The sequence below is a fragment of the Dryas octopetala genome, chromosome 3 (genome assembly GCF_963921425.1).
Source record: "Dryas octopetala chromosome 3, drDryOcto1.1, whole genome shotgun sequence".
Taxonomy (NCBI): domain Eukaryota; kingdom Viridiplantae; phylum Streptophyta; class Magnoliopsida; order Rosales; family Rosaceae; genus Dryas; species Dryas octopetala.
In genome coordinates, this window is record NC_141368.1 from 24,723,136 (window position 1) to 24,744,654 (window position 21,519).

The window sequence follows — 21,519 nt, forward strand, 5'->3', positions numbered from 1 at the left end:
ATTAATTAATTTTCTGAAAATCTATGTGCACACATGCTCTCTACAGTACGGGTGGTTGTGGACTTGTGGTGTAATATTCGCAAATAAATATTAGTACTCTTTCATGTCCCCCGCAATTTGGTGAGCCATGTGATCATTTCTTTCTAATTATTAATCTTATAATTAAACGATATGGAATTCAACGTTTGAGCCAACTGCTAACCAGACCTTAATCCTGGGAGAGTGGCACAAACACACTCATCCTCCTATATATATACAAGTGTTTCTTTTCCTCCGGATATATATACATGCTTTCCACATGAGTGTCATGGATTTTCTTTCCACTTTCTTACCTCCAGTAGCAATAAGTTTAGCAGTAATGTTAGTTATAGTAGTTATGATTGGATCCCATGCCAGAATATTTCGTGCAAAGAACAAGAGATACCATCCTGTTGCCGGAACAGTCTTACACCATCTGATCAACATCTGTAGGCTGCACGATTACATGACTGAGCTTGGATGCAAACACAAAACTTACAGGGTGCTTAGCTTGTTCAGAAATGAGGTTTACACCACAGATCCTGCAAATGTTGAATACATCCTCAAAACAAACTTTGCAAACTATGGAAAGGTATGTGATCAGGCTAAAGGAAACAATTCCTCATGTTACTAAAAAACTTTCAAAATCAATTCTTTTTATGTCACACAATTCGCAGAAGTTTAATTGAATCAGCCAATTTTCGAATTAACAACAGACAAAAGTTTTTTTCTTTTTTTTTTTTTTTTGTTACAATGCAGCCGCAAAGACGAATCTAGCTATTTGGCTGCATGGGTTCTAGACCATGCAAATTTTTTTTTATATACAAACCCCTTCCATTGAGGGATCCCCCATTTAAGGTTAAATAAAGAATTCCTTATAGGGCATATTTCACATTGTATTTTAATATCAGAATCGTCTATATTTTAGGTCGTCATTGAAAGATTATCTTTGAAAAAATTAGTTAAATCGGAAATCATTTACCTATTAGATTAAATGGTCATTATTTCAAGTGTTTAAAGAAAATATTTTATTCGTCTACTTATTCGAACATACATATATATATATATATATATTTATTCGAACATATATATATTATTCAAACAATGAACCACCTCCATCACTCATTTATAATTGATACATCAAAATATAAAATAATAAATTTGGTATTTAATTTTCATTATGTTGAATATGTTAGTGAAACAAGAGAATTTACAAATTTTAGAATTTTAAATCTCATTATTCTAAATTCCATCGTTTAAGAATTCATTAGTAATTTCAAACTCCATCCAAACGCACCTTAACATAAGTCCAATTCCCGACCTGCTTCAGGGGTTGTATCACCACAGCATTTTGTCAGATCTTGCGGGCGATGGGATCTTCACTGTGGATGGGGAAAGATGGCGACATCAGAGGAAGGTATCGAGCTATGAATTACACACAAAAGTAATGAGAGACTTCAGCAGTGCAGTCTTCAAAACCAATGCAGTAAAACTTGCTCGGATAATTTATGAAGCTGCAACCTGTGACCAAGCAATAGAGGTCCAAGTAAGTTTGCAATATATTAATGTTTTTCAATAATCACATAACATTGTTAGTTCACTTGTTTTGTAAATATATTAATCTTGGTGTTTGTTGGAAGAATTTGGTTATGAAAACATTCTTAGATTCAGTCGTCAAGGTTCTCCTAGGTATCGAACTAGACACCATGCATGGAACAAATAAAGAAGGTTCCCGGTTTTCTGATGCTTTTGATGAAGCAAGCGATATTACCCTGTATCGGTATGGTGATTTCTTCTGGAAGATCAAACGGTTCTTAAACATTGGTTCAGAAGCCGTGTTAAGGAATAATATCAAAGTGATAGATCAACTTCTGTATAAATTAATCAAAAGCAAGATTGAAACAGTCCATAATTCAGAAGATGAGCTAACTGTGAGTTACCTTCCAGGCCTTCGATCTGTTTGTTCTAGATTGAATTAATTTAGTATTATTACGTACTAATATAATATTGATGAATGGCAGTTAAAGAAACGAGACATTATTTCAAGGCTTTTGGAATTGAAAGAGACTGATCCAAAGTACTTAAGAGACATGATCTTCAATTTAATTGTTGCTGGAAAAAACACAATGGCTAGCACTCTTTCATGGTTTCTTTATATGCTCTGCAAGCATCCTCATATACAAGAAAAGATAGCACAGGAAGTTAGAGAAGCAACAAATCTGAAAAATAATTCAAGCATTGATGAGCTTGCAGCAAGCCTTACTGAAGAAGCCCTTGACAAAATGCAATATCTCCATGCAGCTTTGACTGAAACAATTAGACTCTACCCTGCAGTTCCAGTGGTAATTTAACATTTTACATCTAATGCATGAATGCAATGTACAAGCTTAATTGCAATGAATCTGGATCGTTTAATTATTACTTTTTAACAAGTTTGTGTGATGCTGTCATAGGGTGTGAAGCTTTGTTTTTCTGATGATACCTGGCCAGATGGATTTAGTGTCAAAAAAGGGGATATGGTGGCATACCTACCTTATGCCATGGGCAGGATGAAATTTTTATGGGGTGATGATGCAGAAGAATTTCGGCCAGAGAGATGGCTCGACGAAAAGGGCCTTTTCCAGCAAGAAAACCCTTTCAAATTCACAGCCTTCCAGGTAAGAAAACTAAAAATGTCGATACGACGATATCACTCACTCTAGCACTGGCACAATTCATTAAAAATAAAGGAAGAGAAGCATGTTGTTTATGGACAGAATCGCTAAAATTATGGGAATTCTTAAGAGATTTTGTGATTACACAGGCAGGTCCAAGAATTTGTCTAGGGAAGGAATTTGCTTATAGGCAGATGAAGATTATTTCTGCTGTGCTTTTAGGCAGCTACGTATTCAAGCTGAGTGATAAAGAAAAAGAGGTCAAATACAGGACAACGATCACCCTCCTTATCAATGGGGGCCTTTATGTGCATGCCTCTCCAAGATTGGGGCTTGTAAGACCCTACATATACTACATAGTTGAACTCTACTGTACTGGTATTATTGTATTGTTCCTTAATAAGGAGGCCTTATTACTATAAATTTAATTAGTCTGTTGGCACGCGCTCCGTATGTGTCAATTGGCATTGTTACTGTGTTTTTTCTTTTTTATATTTTGTTCTTAGTTTTATAATTTTCCACCACTTTCTCCATGTTTTAAGGTGGTGAGTTGTTTTTTTTATTTTAATGGTTGTATTTTACAATTATACACTCATTTATTATGTTATTATGGAAATGATTGTTAAATGAAGGGTAATTTAGACAATTCTATTTTTGGTGAAGCTTGTAACACTAACACCAATTCAACCCCACTCTTGGCTTTATAATATTAAAGATGAGAGACTTGCCTCCTGTTGTGGATGAACAACGTTACTAACTGATATGTATTATTGTTTACTAAATAAAACTATGGCACCTTCTTTTAGACATTGCTTTCGAATTGAGGTGGTGTTCTCTATCCATAATTATTATTTTGGTTACAACTTACAAATATTCTCCTTCAATACACACTGAAGCACCAGCTGGAGAAGAAAAATTGAATTATATATCTAACAAGTAATATGGATGCTAAAATAGTGAAAACTGAAAAGGAAATGTACGTTAAGCTATTTTTGGGTGTATGGAAAGCAATTTTGATATACATGTTTTGCTCCAAGTTAGAAATCAACCTCAACTTTTACATGCCAGATAAGTAAACCCAACCTCAGTTTTTCAATTTCAAAGTGAGTGCCTGAGTGGTCTCTTTGTGTTGCAATAATATCCTTAACTTTGTCTTTGCCTTATCGTGCCGAAAAATAAGGTGGTTCAAAGAGCAGAGCATGGGCAAAGAGAAAGAAATCAGTGCACTTTTATTGTCCCTGTCTTGTAGAAGGGAAAATAAGAACCAAAAATGTAATAAGAATTACTTAATGGGAGACTTAGAGTTTAGTCCATTTTATAAGTCTTTCTTAAACTAAGATTAGTAGTGATTTAGGGTTTTTAATTAAGTCATTTTAGTTTTCTTTTTTGACGACTTTATGTTAGGTTTTAACTCCAAGATTTTTGGGTCCGCCCAAAATCTAGTAGTTAAAACCTAACATGCAGCCTCTACAAAACCCACTCTATACCCTAGGAGGGGAAAAACCCTTCAAATTGAGGGAAATACCCTTCAAATCGAGGAAGGACTTTATTATGAATTAAAAAGATTTTCTTATAAATTAAAAGAACTTTATTATGAATTAAAATGATTTTTTTATAAATTATTATGAATTAAAATGATTTTCTTATAAATTTTAAAACACCTTTGGTCTTCATCTAAAAACTGTTTTTTTAAATGACCTAAGCCTAATTATCTCTTACTGAAGGGAGACTTAGAGTTTAGTCCATTTTATGAGTCTTTCTTAAACTAAGACCGGTAGTGATTTAAAGTTTTTAATTAAGACTTTTTAGTTTTTATTTTTGACAACTTTATATTAGGTTTTATTTGTTCACATGGCAGTTTGAAGTCTAAACTAAGCAGAAGAGGACAAACGCCAACCCCATCCCAAGTGAATGTATTGCAAAATAAAGCATTATTGTGGTGGTAACGGGTAAAGGCTTGTATAGAGAGGTCTGACGAAGATTTAAAAAAGAGATAATTAAAATTAGATTTCTTAGAAAAATAACTGTTAGATAGAAATTGAGGGTGGTTTAAAATTTATAAAAAAAAAAAATTAATTCATAATAATTTATAAGAAAATCTTTTTAATTCATAATAAAGTTCTTTTCCAATTTGAAGGGTATTTCCTCTCTTAGAGTATAGAGTAGATTTTGTAGAGACTGCCGCTCAAAATCTTGGAGTTAAAACCTAACATAAAGTTATCAAAGAAGAAAAATAAAACGACTTAATTAAAAACCCTAAATCACTATCGGTTTTAGTCTAAGAAAGACTCATAAAATAGAGTGGACTCTAAATTTCCCTTTAAAAAACGAAGTAGAAGTTTTTTAATTGGCGGAGAGTTAAAATGTTAACCTACTTGAATTCAAAAGCAAGGTCCTTTTAGGAAAAAAAAAAAAATACAAATCAAAACCAAGACTAATGCTTGTTTCACATTTAACCCGTACATCATTTTGAATCCACAAACCATTTTGAATCATACAAATTGCAGAATAACTAGCTGGTGCAAATGAGATACACGGAACGAGGTAGAGAAGGTTGAGTGTTGGTGGCATATGATGTAAATAATGAAGTGTTTACTATGTTTTTTTTTGTTAAGCCTAATATTTAATTTTCCAAACTAATGAACTACTACGCTGGTTAGTAAATAGGGCTTTAAAGCACTCCTAAAGCGGGTCCAACATTAAAAGTGCGGGTCCGGGTCAGGCTAAGTGAATGAGCTCAAAACCCTTGACTCACCTCGGATACTTTACGCTATTTTGGTATGTTTTTTCCAATTCGTTAAAGCCCAAAGCAGGTCAATATAAAACGGGCTGATTCTACCCATTTTACACTTCTAAATGCTGACATTGATTAACAAACTTTGTTGTTAATGTGAGCTCTTTATAATCTTTCTTTAATATGGATAAATCCTTATTTTTGTTTCCTCCAAGTCTCCAACATTTCAATTAAGGACCTAACCAATATATCAAGGTATGAAAAAAGTACACTTTTAGACTTTTAGTAAGATGGTGACGGTTCTACATAATATCACACGAAATGATGTTTGATTCAAAGAACTGGGTAGACAATGGATGCAAATGGTACAATACCATAGCATATAATTAAATAATAAGTAACACCCATGTGAAATGAAGATGATAGTCACAAAAAAGTTGATCAAACAAGTTTAAACAAACAAGTAGCATGCATATGAACCCCAACATGATATTCACACGAAAGTTGAACTTTCAGAGACTTTCAGAGGTTGATGCATGTAGGGTGACAAATGAGAATCATTAATTTTGCACTTTTCGGTTGCAATATTTCGTTAATAGTCAAAAACATGTATGTAGCCTAGAATTATATATTTATTATGTATTTATGTGCATACAAAATGTCAATGCCAATTTAAAAGGCTATTAAATGTAATTCATTAGTTAATCAAATAAGCTATTAATTTTCATAATGTAATTCAACTATCATTTTATCAAATACGCCCTTATAGTCTTCCAAATGAGGTGCAATTATATACATATTTTGTGGCGAGAATGATACATGGCTGCTGGACCTCAAGAATTGAACTTGGACTATACATATATATAAATATTGTATGGGGACACAGGCTAAAAAGAGAAAATTGTACCTACTTACATAACGAGCCTCTAGGGAGCCCAACAAAATCCTCCAAGGGGCAGCTGTTCACATCCAGTAAGGGAGGGCTCTCAAACACATTTCAATGATTCAAAAAATTTAATATCTAATGTTATATTTTCTATCATACTAATCTTCAGTTTGCATGATGATGATCTTCTCAAATAAATTACTTCAACTAGAAGTGAGATTAATAATCATTTCAGGTTGTTTAACTTGCTCAATGGTTCCTGCATCCAGAAGTGTAAACTAGTTGGCAGCATATGCTATAATCAATCTAAATCTATATAGAATGATATTTTAATTTTAGGATAAGAGTGTTTTCCCACTCATGCATTTAAGCATGAACAAGCAAAGAGAGTTTGCTTCCTAAATTCCAAAAAATACATGACCAGAACACTCATGGCCAACTAAGAGAGACTGACCTACTAGTAAACCACAGAAAATTTTAGGAAAGTAGAGAGGAGAGATTTCAATCACTGTTCTTTCCATATCCTACCAGTCACCCTAAGCTTCAATTCCTTCCGGTCTCCCCCTGAGAAGAAAAGAGCCATGTTGCGTTGAATGATGAGACCATCAAAACTATCACGAACCTTCCGGTGGCTATCCCTAATGCTACGTGGTACCCCCTGCCAAATCATCTTCCTCCCATTTCCACCCACCTCTAGACTGTAGCTGTAGTTCTTTGCCTCATTATCATCACCCATAAACCGCAAGAATGCTATGTAAACAGGAGCCATCCCAAGCTGAAAGGCTTCAAAATGTAGACAAAAATACTGACCAAAGCAGCTGAAAACCTGAAAATTAAAAAGATATTATGCTTCCATTGTGTCTGATACAGATTTCTTTTCTTTTTCAAATGTAGAATCATCAATTGTGGCTCATCAGAGTTTGACACCAGAAGCCATGTCTAGAATGTGCACAAAGGGAAACAGAATAAATTCGCTAAATGATTCTGAGGTTGCTGAGAAATAACATGTAAGAGGGGAGACAAGAGGGGCAATGGAGAATAGTAAGACGAGGACAAAACGAAATAATACCGTTAGCATCCAGGTGGCATTTTCAACCTCCTGTGGATTTGATTTTACATAGCGATGGTTGAAAGTGCTGCCATTGTGCATGTCAACTTTGTGATCGTCTTTTAAATGGGCCACCAGATAAGGAATATCACCAATGGCGGTGCATTCTGAACCAGCATAGGGGCAGCTATAGGGTCGATAGAGACATTGAGATTCATGCTTTAGCTTGCTATAATAAGGGTATATGCCAATGCAACCGAAACTCTGATATTTACAAGGAAGTGCCAAAGAAGCAGCCACCTTCTCCAATGCAAGACATCTGATATTACCAAGCTCATGCCTACAAGTGGGGCACCGGTTGTGAACCCTGGGTTTGCAACCAGAACATAATGTGTGACCGTTTGAACACTGCAAAAAAGGGAGACCACACTTCAATTACACAACGAAACTAATCAAGAAGTCAGAAAAAATATGGTATAATCAAAAGTAGACTGTAACTAGTTGTTTAATTGTGCAAAGAAAATGGGAGACTGCATCAATTTACAATGTACAGCAAGCAATTCCCTTGTGCATGATATGGTCTTTTTGTATACTGCCTTGCATATCAAGGCCTTGGCCTTTATCTGTTCCTTATTCTTCTCTAGTAAAAAATAACTTTGCTTTTTCCGAAAATAGTCAAAATAAATTTGATAAAAACCCAAGCCACATGATCCAATAAACATATCTCAACTTTCTAAAGGACATAAGTTTAAAAAGGAAAGAAAAACAAGCACAACAACATGCACCTGGCAAGGTTTACTAATGAATGAAGCAAATAATGGCACAACAGAAACCCTCCCACAAAGTTGCAAATAATAGCACCTCATCTACCAGTTTCCCAAGAGAAAAACCCAAAAATTTCCATTAAACAAGTAAGCCAAAACTACATGCTACATATATGAAGAAAAAAAATAAATGAATGATTGGGATAGGAAAGAGAAAAGTGAGGCTTCAATGACAAGATTTTGTTTGAATTAGTAGAAGTAATGCTATACTGCCAAATTCATAAAATAAAAAATAATTTGTTAAAAATTAATCAAACCTGATGAATTGGAGGGTACATAGCATTTAAGCACACAGGACACTCCAGCAGCTCACGAACACTGCTAGAAACGGTCAGATTAGGTTTTAATGAATTTTGAGCAGCATCATTCACACTTTCTCCAACATCCATCATGTCTTCACTTTGAGGAGGATCAATAACCTCAGATTTGGTCCGCACGTCATCAAAAGAGGGATTACTAGATGCCATTCTAGCACAGGCAGCAGCTTATACTGAGAGAAACTATAAATAAAAGTTCAATTCAAAGTATCTCTTGCATCAAATGTAAGTGATGCAGAATAGTTGTAGGAAACACCATGCAAGACAGAAAGTAGGCAATAAGTCTTGTATGTTTATGTAACAAGGCACTTAAGAAAAAGTGATGGCAGGTACTCCATCTGTAATTTGAATTTTGATAGCATAAATTGAAGCTATAAAGTAACTTAGACATTATCTATTGATGAAATGTACATATTAAATAATTTTTATAAGTCTACAAAATGCCATTGAGGATGTGCTACATCCTGAAAGAATTCAACTCAATGAATTCAAATTTTATTCAGAAAGGAATCCTAAAGCGTCTTCTAAATCAGAAATTAGTCAAGACAATGAACCTTTTCCTAAAGAAACATTACTTTTCAAAAATTAAATGGTAAAAGCCATAAAGCTTGTCTTTCAAAAACCAAGATAGATGAACAGATCCACAATGCACCCAAGCATATCAAATTGAAGTATTCTAAAAGGTATTAAAGGTTCTAAAAAATAAAGGCCACACATCAAAAAGAGCACATGATGCCCTAGATAAACTGCCATCCACATTGCAGAAAAAAGGTCCTAAAACCATTGCAAAGCATATACTAGCAAGGTAAAAATAAAAATTTAAGTATATATAAGTAATTTCAGGAAACCATATTGACTTTATAAGGCAAAGAACTTGAAGTGAACTTGAAAACAACCGCTGCGTTGTTAATAGACTTTTTTACCACAGGGAATTTGTAAATGAAAACAACAAATAAATATTTCCATTTTCAAGCCCCCTGGGGTTAAACTCGCTCATTTCACTTTTGCTCTGGCATGAACATCATCTAAATGATCAACCTCTCGGTCCTCAGATATCTAAGAACCTTAAAATTCTGACATACATTCAACTACACTACTGATCAAGTAGATCAACACTCAGGAAAATGCAGAAATAAATAAGTTTCAAATAATTGTACAATTCTATACAAACTGACAAAAGTATCGTCATTAGGATTCCAAATTAAAGTATTAAAATGATCAACCTCTCGGATAGCAAAGAACCACAAAATCATGAAACTAGTTCAAAACAAATTACTGATCAAGCAGATCGAAACAAAAACAAAGCAAAATGGATTTGCCCAAGTGCTAGAAACAGACCCCTAAGATCGCATGCCCGCATAGAAATTGAAAGTCACATCTATGACAGATCTAGAACATTCCCAAAATTAGATTTCAGAAAAAATACAAACTTTTCGACCTTAAAATGCATAAATTTCAAAAGGGTCACCAAAAAATTGAAAACCCATAAAGAAAAACGAAAAACCCGAACAAATCAAAGGTAGAGAAAGATAAAAAAAAAAAAAATAAGTACCTTGTGATAGTTTTAGTTGAATCAAAAAACCATTGCAGAGAGCATAGAGAGAGAGAGAGAGAGAGAGAGAGAGGTTTGGTAGGTGGCCGCCTATGGAAATTGTCCGGTGCAGTAATATATTTAAGAGAGACGAAGTGCGCGTCCGCGAGGGCAGGGAATTTCAAATTAAAGCCGGAGAGAGAGAGAGAGAGAGAGGAGCGTAGAAGTAGGAGAGAGAAATTTATCGAGAAAATACAAAAGAGGAAAGGTCTTTGTCAGAGTCGAAGTGAGTAGGTCCACTCTCTTTTCTTGTCTTAACTCTAAAAAGTATATAATAGGAAAAACTTTAAAATAGGGACAAAAATAAATTAAAAATAAATAGAATATCATAGTGTTTTTCTCACTTGACAATCGGAGCCTTAAGGCCTTCCACTAAGGTAAACCCATTTTTTGTGACCCAAAATTTATTTTGGGTCACAAATAGTGCTGTGATCCAATTCTCACATTTATGGTGCTGTGACCCATTTTGGGTCACAGTGTTTTATACATATTTAAAATATGCCTAATATTGATTAAGTGATATTTAATTGATAATTTTAAATTTAAAGTATAATAAAAATGATTCTAGTGATTTTATTTTAATGAGATCTTTAAAATAAGGTCAATATTGAATATATTTAAAATAAGAAAATTTCATAAATTAGACAACATAAGCCTTACAACATCGGGACTTCAACAACTACAAACAAGAAAAACAACACGATGATTTAAAGGAAAAACAAGTACAACATGATCACTAAAAGAAAAAACAAGAACAATACGAGGATTTAAAGAAAAAACAACAACAACAACTGCATTCGACATGACAGAAAATGAATCGAACTTCTTATTCGGAGTCCGATGATGAAGAATTGACACCCCCGTAATTATACCAATCTGAGATCTTCTGTTCGGTTTCACACTCATCACATGGTTGAATCGGAGGGTTCTTCCCGCATGTGCATGGCACGGGTGGTTTGGGCTCTGGCAGGTGGTTCAACCATTGGTGGCGAAGATTTGGGTGGTTGGCTAGATCCTTGAGCTCCAATCTCTTGCAAAATGCACACAAAGGGACCAAAATATCATCCGAACACTTGCAGCACCTCCAGTCTGGTTCTTTTGCACGCTCCATCATTAAACAATAATCGCACAATGGTGCAGCACAGTTAGGGAGGCACTTACAGAAGCTTTGATCGCACTGTTGTTTGGAGCTCTCACCGGTGCCTTGCTTGGAGATCTCACCGACGCCTTGCTTGGAGCTCTCACCGACACTTTGCTTGGAAGAGGAAGCCATTTCTAAATGATAGTTATGTGGATGTGTTGGCCTTATAGTTAAACCTTGGTATTTATAGGGAAAAAATGTGCATAACTTGCCCATTGGATTCCCTGATGGATTCACAAATACTCGAATCTCACATGTGAAGCAACAGTGTTATGCATGTGATGGAGTGTGGAGTCAGTGTATAGTCTTGTCATTGGTTCAGTGAATTATTTTGCTATATGTGATGGTTGTGTCATGTCATGTCAGCTAAGAGAAATCAATGCCTTTATTTCATTTCACAAACTGCAACTGACAAACACAAACACACTTAAACGGCAAATACAAAGACAAATAACAAACTTCAGGATCAACTGCGAAGATTAACCTAACAAATCATAATGAGAACAATATTGACGAACCATGATCCAGGTCGTCAATATGTTGGGGCAAGTGGTGGGTTCCCCTCTCGGATCCAGATGTGCTCAATCAAATTAGTTTTTAGGGATTCGTTGACATTTCGGTCCCTAAGCAAATTCCGACAAACATTCATCTCAGGTAATGATGATGGAGCGGCACCGGTCGGACATGGTTCTACACCTTCGTATTCAGCTTCTGCCCTTCTAGTGCTCGCTTCTGGGTCTATTGGGTCATCCCTACCGTCATCCTCAGGGCGCTCATCCTCCACGATCATATTGTGCAATATTATGCACGCCTTCATGATATACCCAAGCTCAATCGGACGCCAATAACGAGCAGGTCGTTTTATAATCTGCCACCGGGCTTTTAAAATTTCGAACGCCCTCTCCACATCCTTCCTGTATCCCTTCTGTCGAGCGGCAAACCACTTATGGTGGGGAAGAACGGGACTGTGCAATGTAGTGATAAGATTTGACCATTGAGGGTAGATCCCACCTGCAAGAAAGTATGGAATGGTGTAGTCTATCCCATTCACAGTGAATTTCACCCTGTGGTTTCGGCCGGAAATCATATCATCAAAGAGATGAGAACAGTCCAGCACATTGATATTATTATTCGACCCAGGTATACCAAAATTTGCATGTCATATCCACGTGTCGTACCCAGCAACGGCTTCAAGGATAACTGTTGGGACACGATAATGCCCACGGTACACAGCTTGCTCGGCCATTGGGCAATTTTGCCATACCCAATGCATGCAATCCAAGCTACCAATCATACCTGGAAATCCTCTACGGCTCCCCTTTCGCAAAAGTTTCCTCAAATCGATCAGGGTAGGCCTTCGGAGATACTCTGGTCCGAAGACGTCAGTGATGGCTCTCACGAACTTCAAGAATGACTGTCGTATGGTGGTTTGGCTAATGGTCATTGACTCTGAGACCAAATCATATGGAATGCCATATGCCATCACCCGCAGTGCTGCAGTCACCTTTTGGTGAGGTGTGCAACCCACTCTACCGACGGCATCAACTGTTGGCCGGAAATACTCATCCTGGAGGCAAACCGCTTCGAGAATTCTATTGAATAACGATTGGTGCATGCGGTATCGCCTGCGGAAAGTCACGGTGTCCTCGATTGGCGAGAGGATGAAGTAGTTGTCCATGAGACGTTCGTGGGCGGCTTCTCGATTCCGGTGTGTGTATCGGCGATTTGAAGAAGTACCGCCATGCCTTGGTGTACCGGCGACGACGGTATGACCCATTGACACAATCAACTTACCCACCATCTCCCTTCCATCCTCTTCCCTATCCCATTCAGCATCAGAGTCCGAAGACGAGGAGGAGGATGAATACACATACAAAGTATTCATTTGGGTGTTTATGGAATGAGAAATGATCCTGAAATAAGATTGAGTGTAACATGGTTAATATAGTGGTATTTATACTGAAACCACTTGCATTTGAGATAAGGAATGAATGGTCCACATTCATTTGCTTTATGATGGTGTAGTCATTTCATGCATCAGTCTTATCTACTGTAAAGCATGCATCAGTCTATGGTTAATAAGGGAGAATCCAATGTTGGGTGGAAATGCAAACATGAATTGAATAAATAGCAAACCATGACTTAAAACAAGATTGACGTTCAAATTAAAGGATACAATTAAAGAGCAAACATAATTTAAAACAAGATTAACATTCAAACTAAAAAACACAATTAAAGAGCAAGGTCTAATTCTAATTATTAGGCGGGTACCCCTGGTTTGAGTGATTGAGGTTGGAAAGATCCGGGTAGTATCCAGATGGAGTGCACTCCGAATGGTGGTTAGCACGCATTTGCCTCCTTGCAATGACTTCAGCCATCTTTTGCTCCCAATACATCCGTTGCCCATCATTCATTTTGGAGAGGTCTTGGCCCATAATATTTTGTTCTTCCCATTCTAGCTGCCTCTCGATCATCATCCTTTCTCTTGCTTCCTTTACGGCGTCTCTTTCACTCCTTGCACGCTCTCTGTCAAGTCTCGTTTGTACGAAAATCCTTGAATTTTCATTATAATGATCTACTGCCTCAACCATATGAGTTTGGACGGGCTCGGCTGCCTTGGCTCTTTTTGCATGGTTTCTCCCTGGTGGCCTTGGCCGCGAGGAACCTATTGGTTGGAATGGTGGTGGGTTTTCGTCCTCGCCAAGTGGTATGACTGGATCGGTCTCCTCGGGATCATCATCGGCGGGAGTGTCGGCATCGTCGGTGGCGAGGGTCTCTGAATCACTAACCCGAACAGGAGCATGAACCGTAGCATACTTTGCACTTTCCTTTATTTTTTCCCAAATGTGCACTCATGGAAACTTGAATCCAGTCTTGTTTCGAAAGCCTTCAAGTGCTTGCGTAAACTACAATAATAAAATAAAAATAAAAATATATAAATTTTCTTGTGGAAATGCAAACATAACTTAAATAAATAGTAAATTTGCTACATTTATAAACAAAACAAAAACCATAATCATACAAATATATAAATATGCTTGATAGATAAACAAAATACAATATAATAATATCATTATATAAATATGCTACATTTATAAACACAACCAAAAATAATCATACAAATATATAAAGGGATTACTGTCATTTTGCTCCCCAGACTATTACACATGTATCAGTTTGCTCCCCAGACTTCTAATTTGGAAAATTAAGGACCCTGACTTTTTCAATTTTGCCAATTAAGGTTATTCCGTCAATTTATACATTTTTCATCTAAAATATCGAGATGATCAAGCAAAATTTAGCAAGAAATAAAAGAGGAAAAATGATGCATGAGGAAAAAATGATAAGATCTAATTGGAAGGGACCATTTTGCCCTCAAAGATTTGGATAAAAAATGTGTAAATTGACAAAAGAACCTCAATTGGCAAAATTGAAAAAGTCAGAGTCCTTAATTTTCCAAATTAGAAGTCTGGGGAGCAAACTGATACAAGTGTAATAGTCGGGGGAGCAAAATGGTATTAATCCCATATATAAATATGTTTGATACATATACAAAACAATAAAATAGTAATACCATTATATAAATATGCTTCATTTATAAACAAAACATATAATAATTATACAAATATATAAATATGCTTGATAATTGGATAAAACAAAAAATAATCATGCAAATATATAAATGCATAAAAACTTACCACATTGGCATCATTTGCACCGCTTGCACGCATTCGCTCGGCCTCCAATAAGCAAGCATAAAATTTGTTGCAATCACGCGCAATATCTTTGAATCGTGCTTTAACACCGCCAACCTTACGAATTGTTTCACCCCTCATGTTACGCTTGAAAATTTGATAAATTTGTTCCCAAAGCATGGCGGCTCTATTTTGGGCACCAAGACAACCGTCGGGAGACCTCTCTAGGTATGCCATCACTAGGGCTTCATCTTCAACTACCACCCAAGCACTTCCTCTTGGAGCCATGACAAAGAAAAAAAAATTTGTGTAAATTTGGTAAACAAAGGTTGTAAATTGTGATGAAACCATATGAGTGTTGTGTGATATATATAGACCCATTTGAAAATATAGCTGTTGGAGGGTTTGGGGAATTTTTTAAAATTTTTTTGAAATTTTTTGGCAATTTTTCGGATATTATATCTATTTTAAATGATTTATTAAATATTTGTTATAAAAAAAAAGGATTTGGCCGATCTGGACCGTTGATTATCAACGGTCCATTCATCTCAGCCTTTGATCCATTTTCCGGCCCATCTAAAATAAAAAATAAAATAACAAACCACAACAGCCGTTGATCACCAACGGTCATCTCATCTGGACCGTTGGTGACCAAACCAGCCCGCCACGCGTCAACAACTGAGGAAGCCAGGCGCTGCAACGGTCATCTCCAGCCTTCAGCCGACACTTGCGTCAACAGCAACAGGCGTGCGTCAGCAGCAACAGGCGCGGGGCCCACCTAGCTTTTTGCCCAGCTTTTGCTTCTCTCTCTTCACGTGGGTGGCTTTGCTGATTTTGGGTCACACACAAAATGGCTCACACTGAAACCCTCTTTTGGGTTACACTTTGGGTTACACCCTCTTTTGGGTCACATTTTCCGGCCCATAGTGTTAAGGTGTGACCCATTTGTGACCCAAAATGGGTTTTGGGTCACACTTTCCGGCTGCATAGTAGTAGGCCTAACAAATGGAGGAGTAAAAATAGATTTCTTTGACTTATTATTTTCTTGTCTTTATTTAAAGGCAGGGTATCGTAGTGGCCCGAAAATACAGCGGACCGTGTTCTGTGTGTTTGGGACGGCTAAACTTTCCTCTCCTTGCTAATTGGGATTTTGAATACTTACCTTTTTTTTCTTCATTTATAGCCATTTTCACTTTATGAGCCAAACTTTTTTTGAAATATCATTTTTTCTCACATTTAATCACTTAGAGCATCTCCAACAGACTTAGCAAATATCTTTGACTGCTCAATTAGTTAGTTGTACTACTTTGAATTTTTTTCTTGCATCTGGAGAATTGCGACTATTCATTGTGCAAAAAAACCTAGAAACAATAGTTTTTGTTTTTAACTCCATTTTTTGTTTTGTTTTCCACATTTTTTTTAAAAAGAGATAATTACCAATTTAGTCCACTTATTTGTTTCAAAGTCTCATTATGGTCCACGCTTTTTTTTTTGCCAACTTAATCTATGAAATATTTAATGTTTGTCAACATAGTCCATTCCGTCAAAATGTTAATAACAACTGCCAAATTTAAGGACAAAATGGTGAATTCATATCCTAATTTCATTTCATCAAAATGTCAATAACAACTGTCAAATTTAAGGGTAAAATGGTGAATTCATATCCTAATTGGATCTAGCACTGCACAAAAACTCTTCCTCCGCCATTTTCTCTCATCCTTGCTTATACCAGAATATTTTCCTCCAATAATTAAATATTAGTTTTTGTGGGTTATATAACTCATGGGATTATACCTAATATTCTTGTTGCTGCTCATTCTTGCCCCTAAACATTCAAGAAAAATGTCTTCCTCCACATCTTCAACACAAAGATGGATTAGTGAAAGATTCTGTGACTGTGGAAGGCTTGCTCAAACAACCACTAGCTGGATTGATCTTAACCCAGGAAGAAGATTCGAGGCATGCCAACTCGGTAAGGTAATATAGATGCATGGGTGTTTATTTGTTTTTTTTTTTCTTGTCCTTTTCCGGTCATTGGTTTTGTGGATTTAAAATTCATCATTTTGCAGCGAAATGGAGGATGTGATCTCTGGAATTGGTTGGACCCTCCTATGTGTGCACGTTCTAGGCAGGTTATTCCTGGATTGCTTAGAAGGATTGGAGGATTAGAAGAGACCATCAAAAATCAGAGGACAAAAAAGAAGGCGTTGCTGTTTTGTTTGGGGCTGAGTTGAGTTTTTTTTTATATTGACCATCATGATGATGATGTAAGTGGAATTTAAATGGGAGGAATGTGAGTGTAAGGCTTTTGGGTGTAGTGGGAATGAATTTTGGGTGATCTGTGGTTGGAACTTTATGTACTTGTTAGCTTAACTTTTTGGTTTTGGGGTATGTTCTGTTTTGGACCTTTGCCATGGCTTTTGGATGTTTGTTAGTATAAATAACTTGCTTTGTACGAATGGCTTTTGGGTCTACCTGTGTAGAAATGGCATGCTTTGTAATGGTAGAAACCGTTTTGTTTTACTTTGTAATGGTAGAATTTGAAGTTGCATTTTATGTTTTGCCTCATTTATGCATTTCAAACCCTTTAGTCAAAGTGCACGCCAATATGCATCACAAATTGGCAAACAAACTGGTTACAAGACAAATAAAATGCATACCAAATAAATGCCTAAACAAAATGCATGTGCAAAACAAAATGTTCACAAAATACCAATTTGCATATGCAAAACAAAATGTTGCATAAATACCAATTTGCATAATAATTTGGCAACCAAACTGCATACCAATTTGCATAAAACCTGTTAGCCCAAAAATTATCCAGAAATCTACAAAAGAACCACATTCTTACAAAATGCCTTAGCTCTGCCTTAGCAGTTCTTTCTCTTCCTCTGGTCACATTGCTTGCCTTAGCTCTGCCTCTGCCTCTGCCTTTCCTTGCTGCAGTTGAATTTGAAGCCTTAGTGGTTGCTACACATCTCTCACTCCTTCTCCCCATTACCATATCTCTACCTCTACCTCTAGCCACCTTCCTTGGTACTTGTCCATCACATTGAATTAATGATACACATTGAATCCCAACACAATAACATAACAAGAACATCAAATAAAGGATTTGCATTATACCATGTTTACAGTTTGAGGAACTGAGGTTGGTGCATCTTGTTGAGTTTGAACTTGAGTGGATGTCATACTCTTTTAACATTGCACATTCTATCAAACCAGAATTATTACTCAAACCAGAACAACCTCATAGTTTGCCTTAATGAGTATAATGATCCTCATTGAACCCCAACACAATATAGATAAAAGATAAAAGAATTTAGGATATATTACCATGTTTGTAGTTTGAGGAACTAAGGTAGGTGCATCTTGCTGAGTTTGAACTTGAGTAGATGTCTCATTCCCTCCACCGTGCACATTCTGCCAAACCAGAATGATTACTCAAATACAAATGAAATAAGCGTATGAAAATTCAGCATGTATAAAGAGAAGCATAAATTAATACTTGATTGCCTATGACCCTTTTACAAGTCTTCACATTGTGGCCCTCAGCTCCACACTTGCTGCATCTAATAGTTACCCAATGTCTTCTCAATACTTGAGGTGAGGCCACTTCTAATGGATTGGGGTTTGGGGTAGTGTTTGCAGCTGGAACTTCACCTGGGTCATCTATCCTTTTTTTCTTGGCTCTACTAAGTTGCTTAAGGCATTTTGGTGGTAGAATCTTATCATTATCACCTTTTTCCCACATATCCATTGAAGCCATTGAAAAAATCATGGGGTCATATGCCCTGAGGTAAGCATCTTTCTTGTAACAATCATGAACATAATCAAGCACATTTTCCTCTCTCATAAATACACATACAATAACATGTACACAAGGTATCCCACTCAACTCCCATCTCCTGCAGTTGCAAGTCCATTGAATGAGATCAACACTGAACTGATAGCCCCCAATATGCACCACCTCATATATGGCTGGCCATGCCATTCTTACTATCAGCACACATGTTTCCAACTTTCTCTTCTCGACTATCTTCAAGATCCTAGGCCCAACTGAATGATGTCAGCTCCTGCAGGCAGCCCTTCTATTGGTCATTCTCAGCATCAACCACATTTTAATCTTCTCTAGCATGGTTAGGATAGGCTTGTCTCTAGCATCAAGGATGGCAGAGTTGAAACTCTCACACAGATTGTTCAATAGTATGTCACATTTGGAATGTGTCCCAAAGTGTGACCTTGACCAATTCTTTGCAGGCTTTTCACTCAACCACCCCCAGGCTGCATTATCAACAATCCTCATTTTGTCCATCTCTTCTTTCCACCATAGAACACAAGTAGACCTTGTTGCTGCCCATAACAGGTTCTTCAATTGGAGACCAGGGTATTTGAGTTTGAAATTATTATGCAAGTGCCTCACACACATCCTATGTTTTGCACTTGGCATTAACCTCTCTATGACTGGCACTAATTCCTTTTGTTTGTCACTGATCATTACATAACCATGATTATTCTCAATGTTGATGTCTTTTATCAGAAGCTCCAAAAACCACTCTCATGAGTTTTTGTTTTCGATCTCCACTATAGCATATGCAACTGGAAACAATTCATTGTTTGGATCAACCCCCACTGTAGTGAGAATCTGTCCTGGGTAAGGCCTTTTGGTGTGACATCCATCAACCCCAATCACAGGCCTACACCCTTGTAAAAAGCCTTATCTACATGCATCCAAACAAATATATATTCTATGGAAAAGAACTTTGTCACCTTCTCTGTTTGTACTAATCTTGACAATGCTACCTCTATTAGTTCTCAGCAACTTATTTGCATAATCTCTTAGCCTAGCATATTGAGTATCATAGTGGCCTTCATTTAGGACATCAGTCTTCCTCTTGAATTGGCCTTGTAAACTTGAGTCTTTGTTACATTTACGTTGAATTGTTGTCTCACCTCACTCTGGAAACCAGCCAAAGACCAACCAGGATTGTTCCTCAACTTAGTAGCAAACCTGTTTGCAAGCCAGGTTGAATTGGCTTGCTTCACATCCCCCTTCCTGTTGCACATATATTGCAGCCTTAGTTTCTTTATGACCCATGTGGATAAACTTGAAGATAAAGGATTGGCCCGTACTAGGAAAGACATTTTGTAGTCCCAATACAAATTGCATTCAATCTAACCTGTCATTTGTCACAAACTTTAATTGCCTGCCTTCTCTAATTCCACACTCTTTTATGAACTTCATGCATTCATCTTTAGTGGCAAACTGCTTACCTAACTCCAAAATAGGATTTTTCATATCAGTGGCCCTATTGAATTGGTTGAACTTTGATACTTTCTTTTTTTTTCCTTTCTTCGAGAGCATTCAGCTTCACCATCAGAAGAATCCTCACTTAAGCTTTCTAGCTCATCTGATTTGTCACCATCATCTGAAATCTCCCCAGCATCATTGGTGGCAGCCACATAGTCAACCTTAGGATCTACATTAGTCTCATATGCCATATCATCCTCATTATCACTGTATTCATAATCACTGTCTACAAATTCATCATCTTCAGCATCCTCTTCAGTAGCTTCACCAACTTCAACAGCTTCATCAACTTCACCATCTTCACCATTTTCATCATCTTCACCATCTTCACCAGCTGTGAAACCATACTCATTATAGTCTGTGTAATCATTTGGTGAACATTCCTTGATTGACTATTTACCTCATCACCACCATTACCAGAAACCACATTGTTCAGTAAAGCTTGATCATCAACATCATCTATAGTCAACTGATACTCTGGTCCTTCCAAAGATGACCATATGTGTGAAGCCTGACTCTCAACTTGGGTAGAAATAGGGCCCTCATAACATAACAATCCAAGTTGGTTGGGAGGAACAACACTAACCAATGAGAGAACATGTGCATCAGACCTAACATAAACTAAACCATTTGGCCCACTAGTTTCAGGAACCCTATAGTATATACTAAGTTTTTTGGGCTCAACCTTTTCCATATTCACATCATACCCAAGTTGCTTGCCCATTTTCATGAGGTTCAATAGGGATATATAAAAGGTCTGTTGAGAGATCATCAACTTAACACACAGTGCCTCCTTTGTAAACCCCTTTTGTAAGTGTACCCCCATATTGAATTTGTAGAGTAATCCCATCAGGATCCCCTACAGACAATTAAAAAATTCATATTCATCACAAACCATACTTAAGTGTAACATGTTCTAATAGTAACACAAATATAACATGGATTACATACATACACTAGCTACCAACTTACCAAACTCGATAACACATGCTAATTAACCAACCCATTTGGCATCCTAATACCCTATCAGCATTGGCAAAATTGACAAAATTGACAAAATTGGCAGCCCCGTTAACTAGCAAAATTGACCATCACAAACCATCCTAATAAACTATATATAGTCACACCATAAAAAGAAAAAAAACAAAAGACATTTAGGACAAACCACCTACACTAGTACCAGCCTTCAATGTTCACCGACCACTGTACTAAGCAATAATACTTAAAAAACAAACCCAACACAGTATAAAATTCAAGATTCCCATCAATCCAGCTGCAGACTAAAGAGAACAAAACATAG

General features: G+C 36.7%; 2 protein-coding genes across 4 annotated transcripts; one reads left to right on the forward strand and one right to left on the reverse strand.

The window, feature by feature from the left end:
• Positions 1 to 298: 298 nt before the first annotated feature.
• Positions 299 to 3,094, forward strand: LOC147291969 (cytochrome P450 704C1-like). The gene is made up of 6 exons (XM_086236097.1): positions 299 to 610; positions 1,349 to 1,564; positions 1,659 to 1,949; positions 2,040 to 2,360; positions 2,472 to 2,675; positions 2,822 to 3,094. Exons 1-6 carry the CDS (start codon positions 299 to 301, stop codon positions 3,092 to 3,094), a joined length of 1,617 nt encoding a protein of 538 aa, XP_086092223.1.
• Positions 3,095 to 6,585: 3,491 nt separating this feature from the next.
• On the reverse strand, positions 6,586 to 10,193 carry LOC147291970 (E3 ubiquitin-protein ligase DIS1). Of its 3 annotated transcripts, none has more exons than XM_086235057.1 (4): positions 10,034 to 10,193; positions 8,422 to 8,632; positions 7,362 to 7,748; positions 6,586 to 7,118 (listed from the first exon to the last, which is right to left on the reverse strand). In XM_086235057.1, exons 2-4 carry the CDS (start codon positions 8,629 to 8,631, stop codon positions 6,798 to 6,800), a joined length of 918 nt encoding a protein of 305 aa, XP_086091183.1. In that variant the 5' UTR covers position 8,632; positions 10,034 to 10,193; the 3' UTR covers positions 6,586 to 6,797. The 3 variants fall into 3 exon arrangements, with proteins under 3 accessions (XP_086091183.1, XP_086091182.1, XP_086091181.1); XM_086235056.1 differs by having other exon boundaries at positions 8,422 to 8,654; XM_086235055.1 differs by having other exon boundaries at positions 8,422 to 8,664.
• Between the last annotated feature and the right edge of the window lie 11,326 nt (positions 10,194 to 21,519).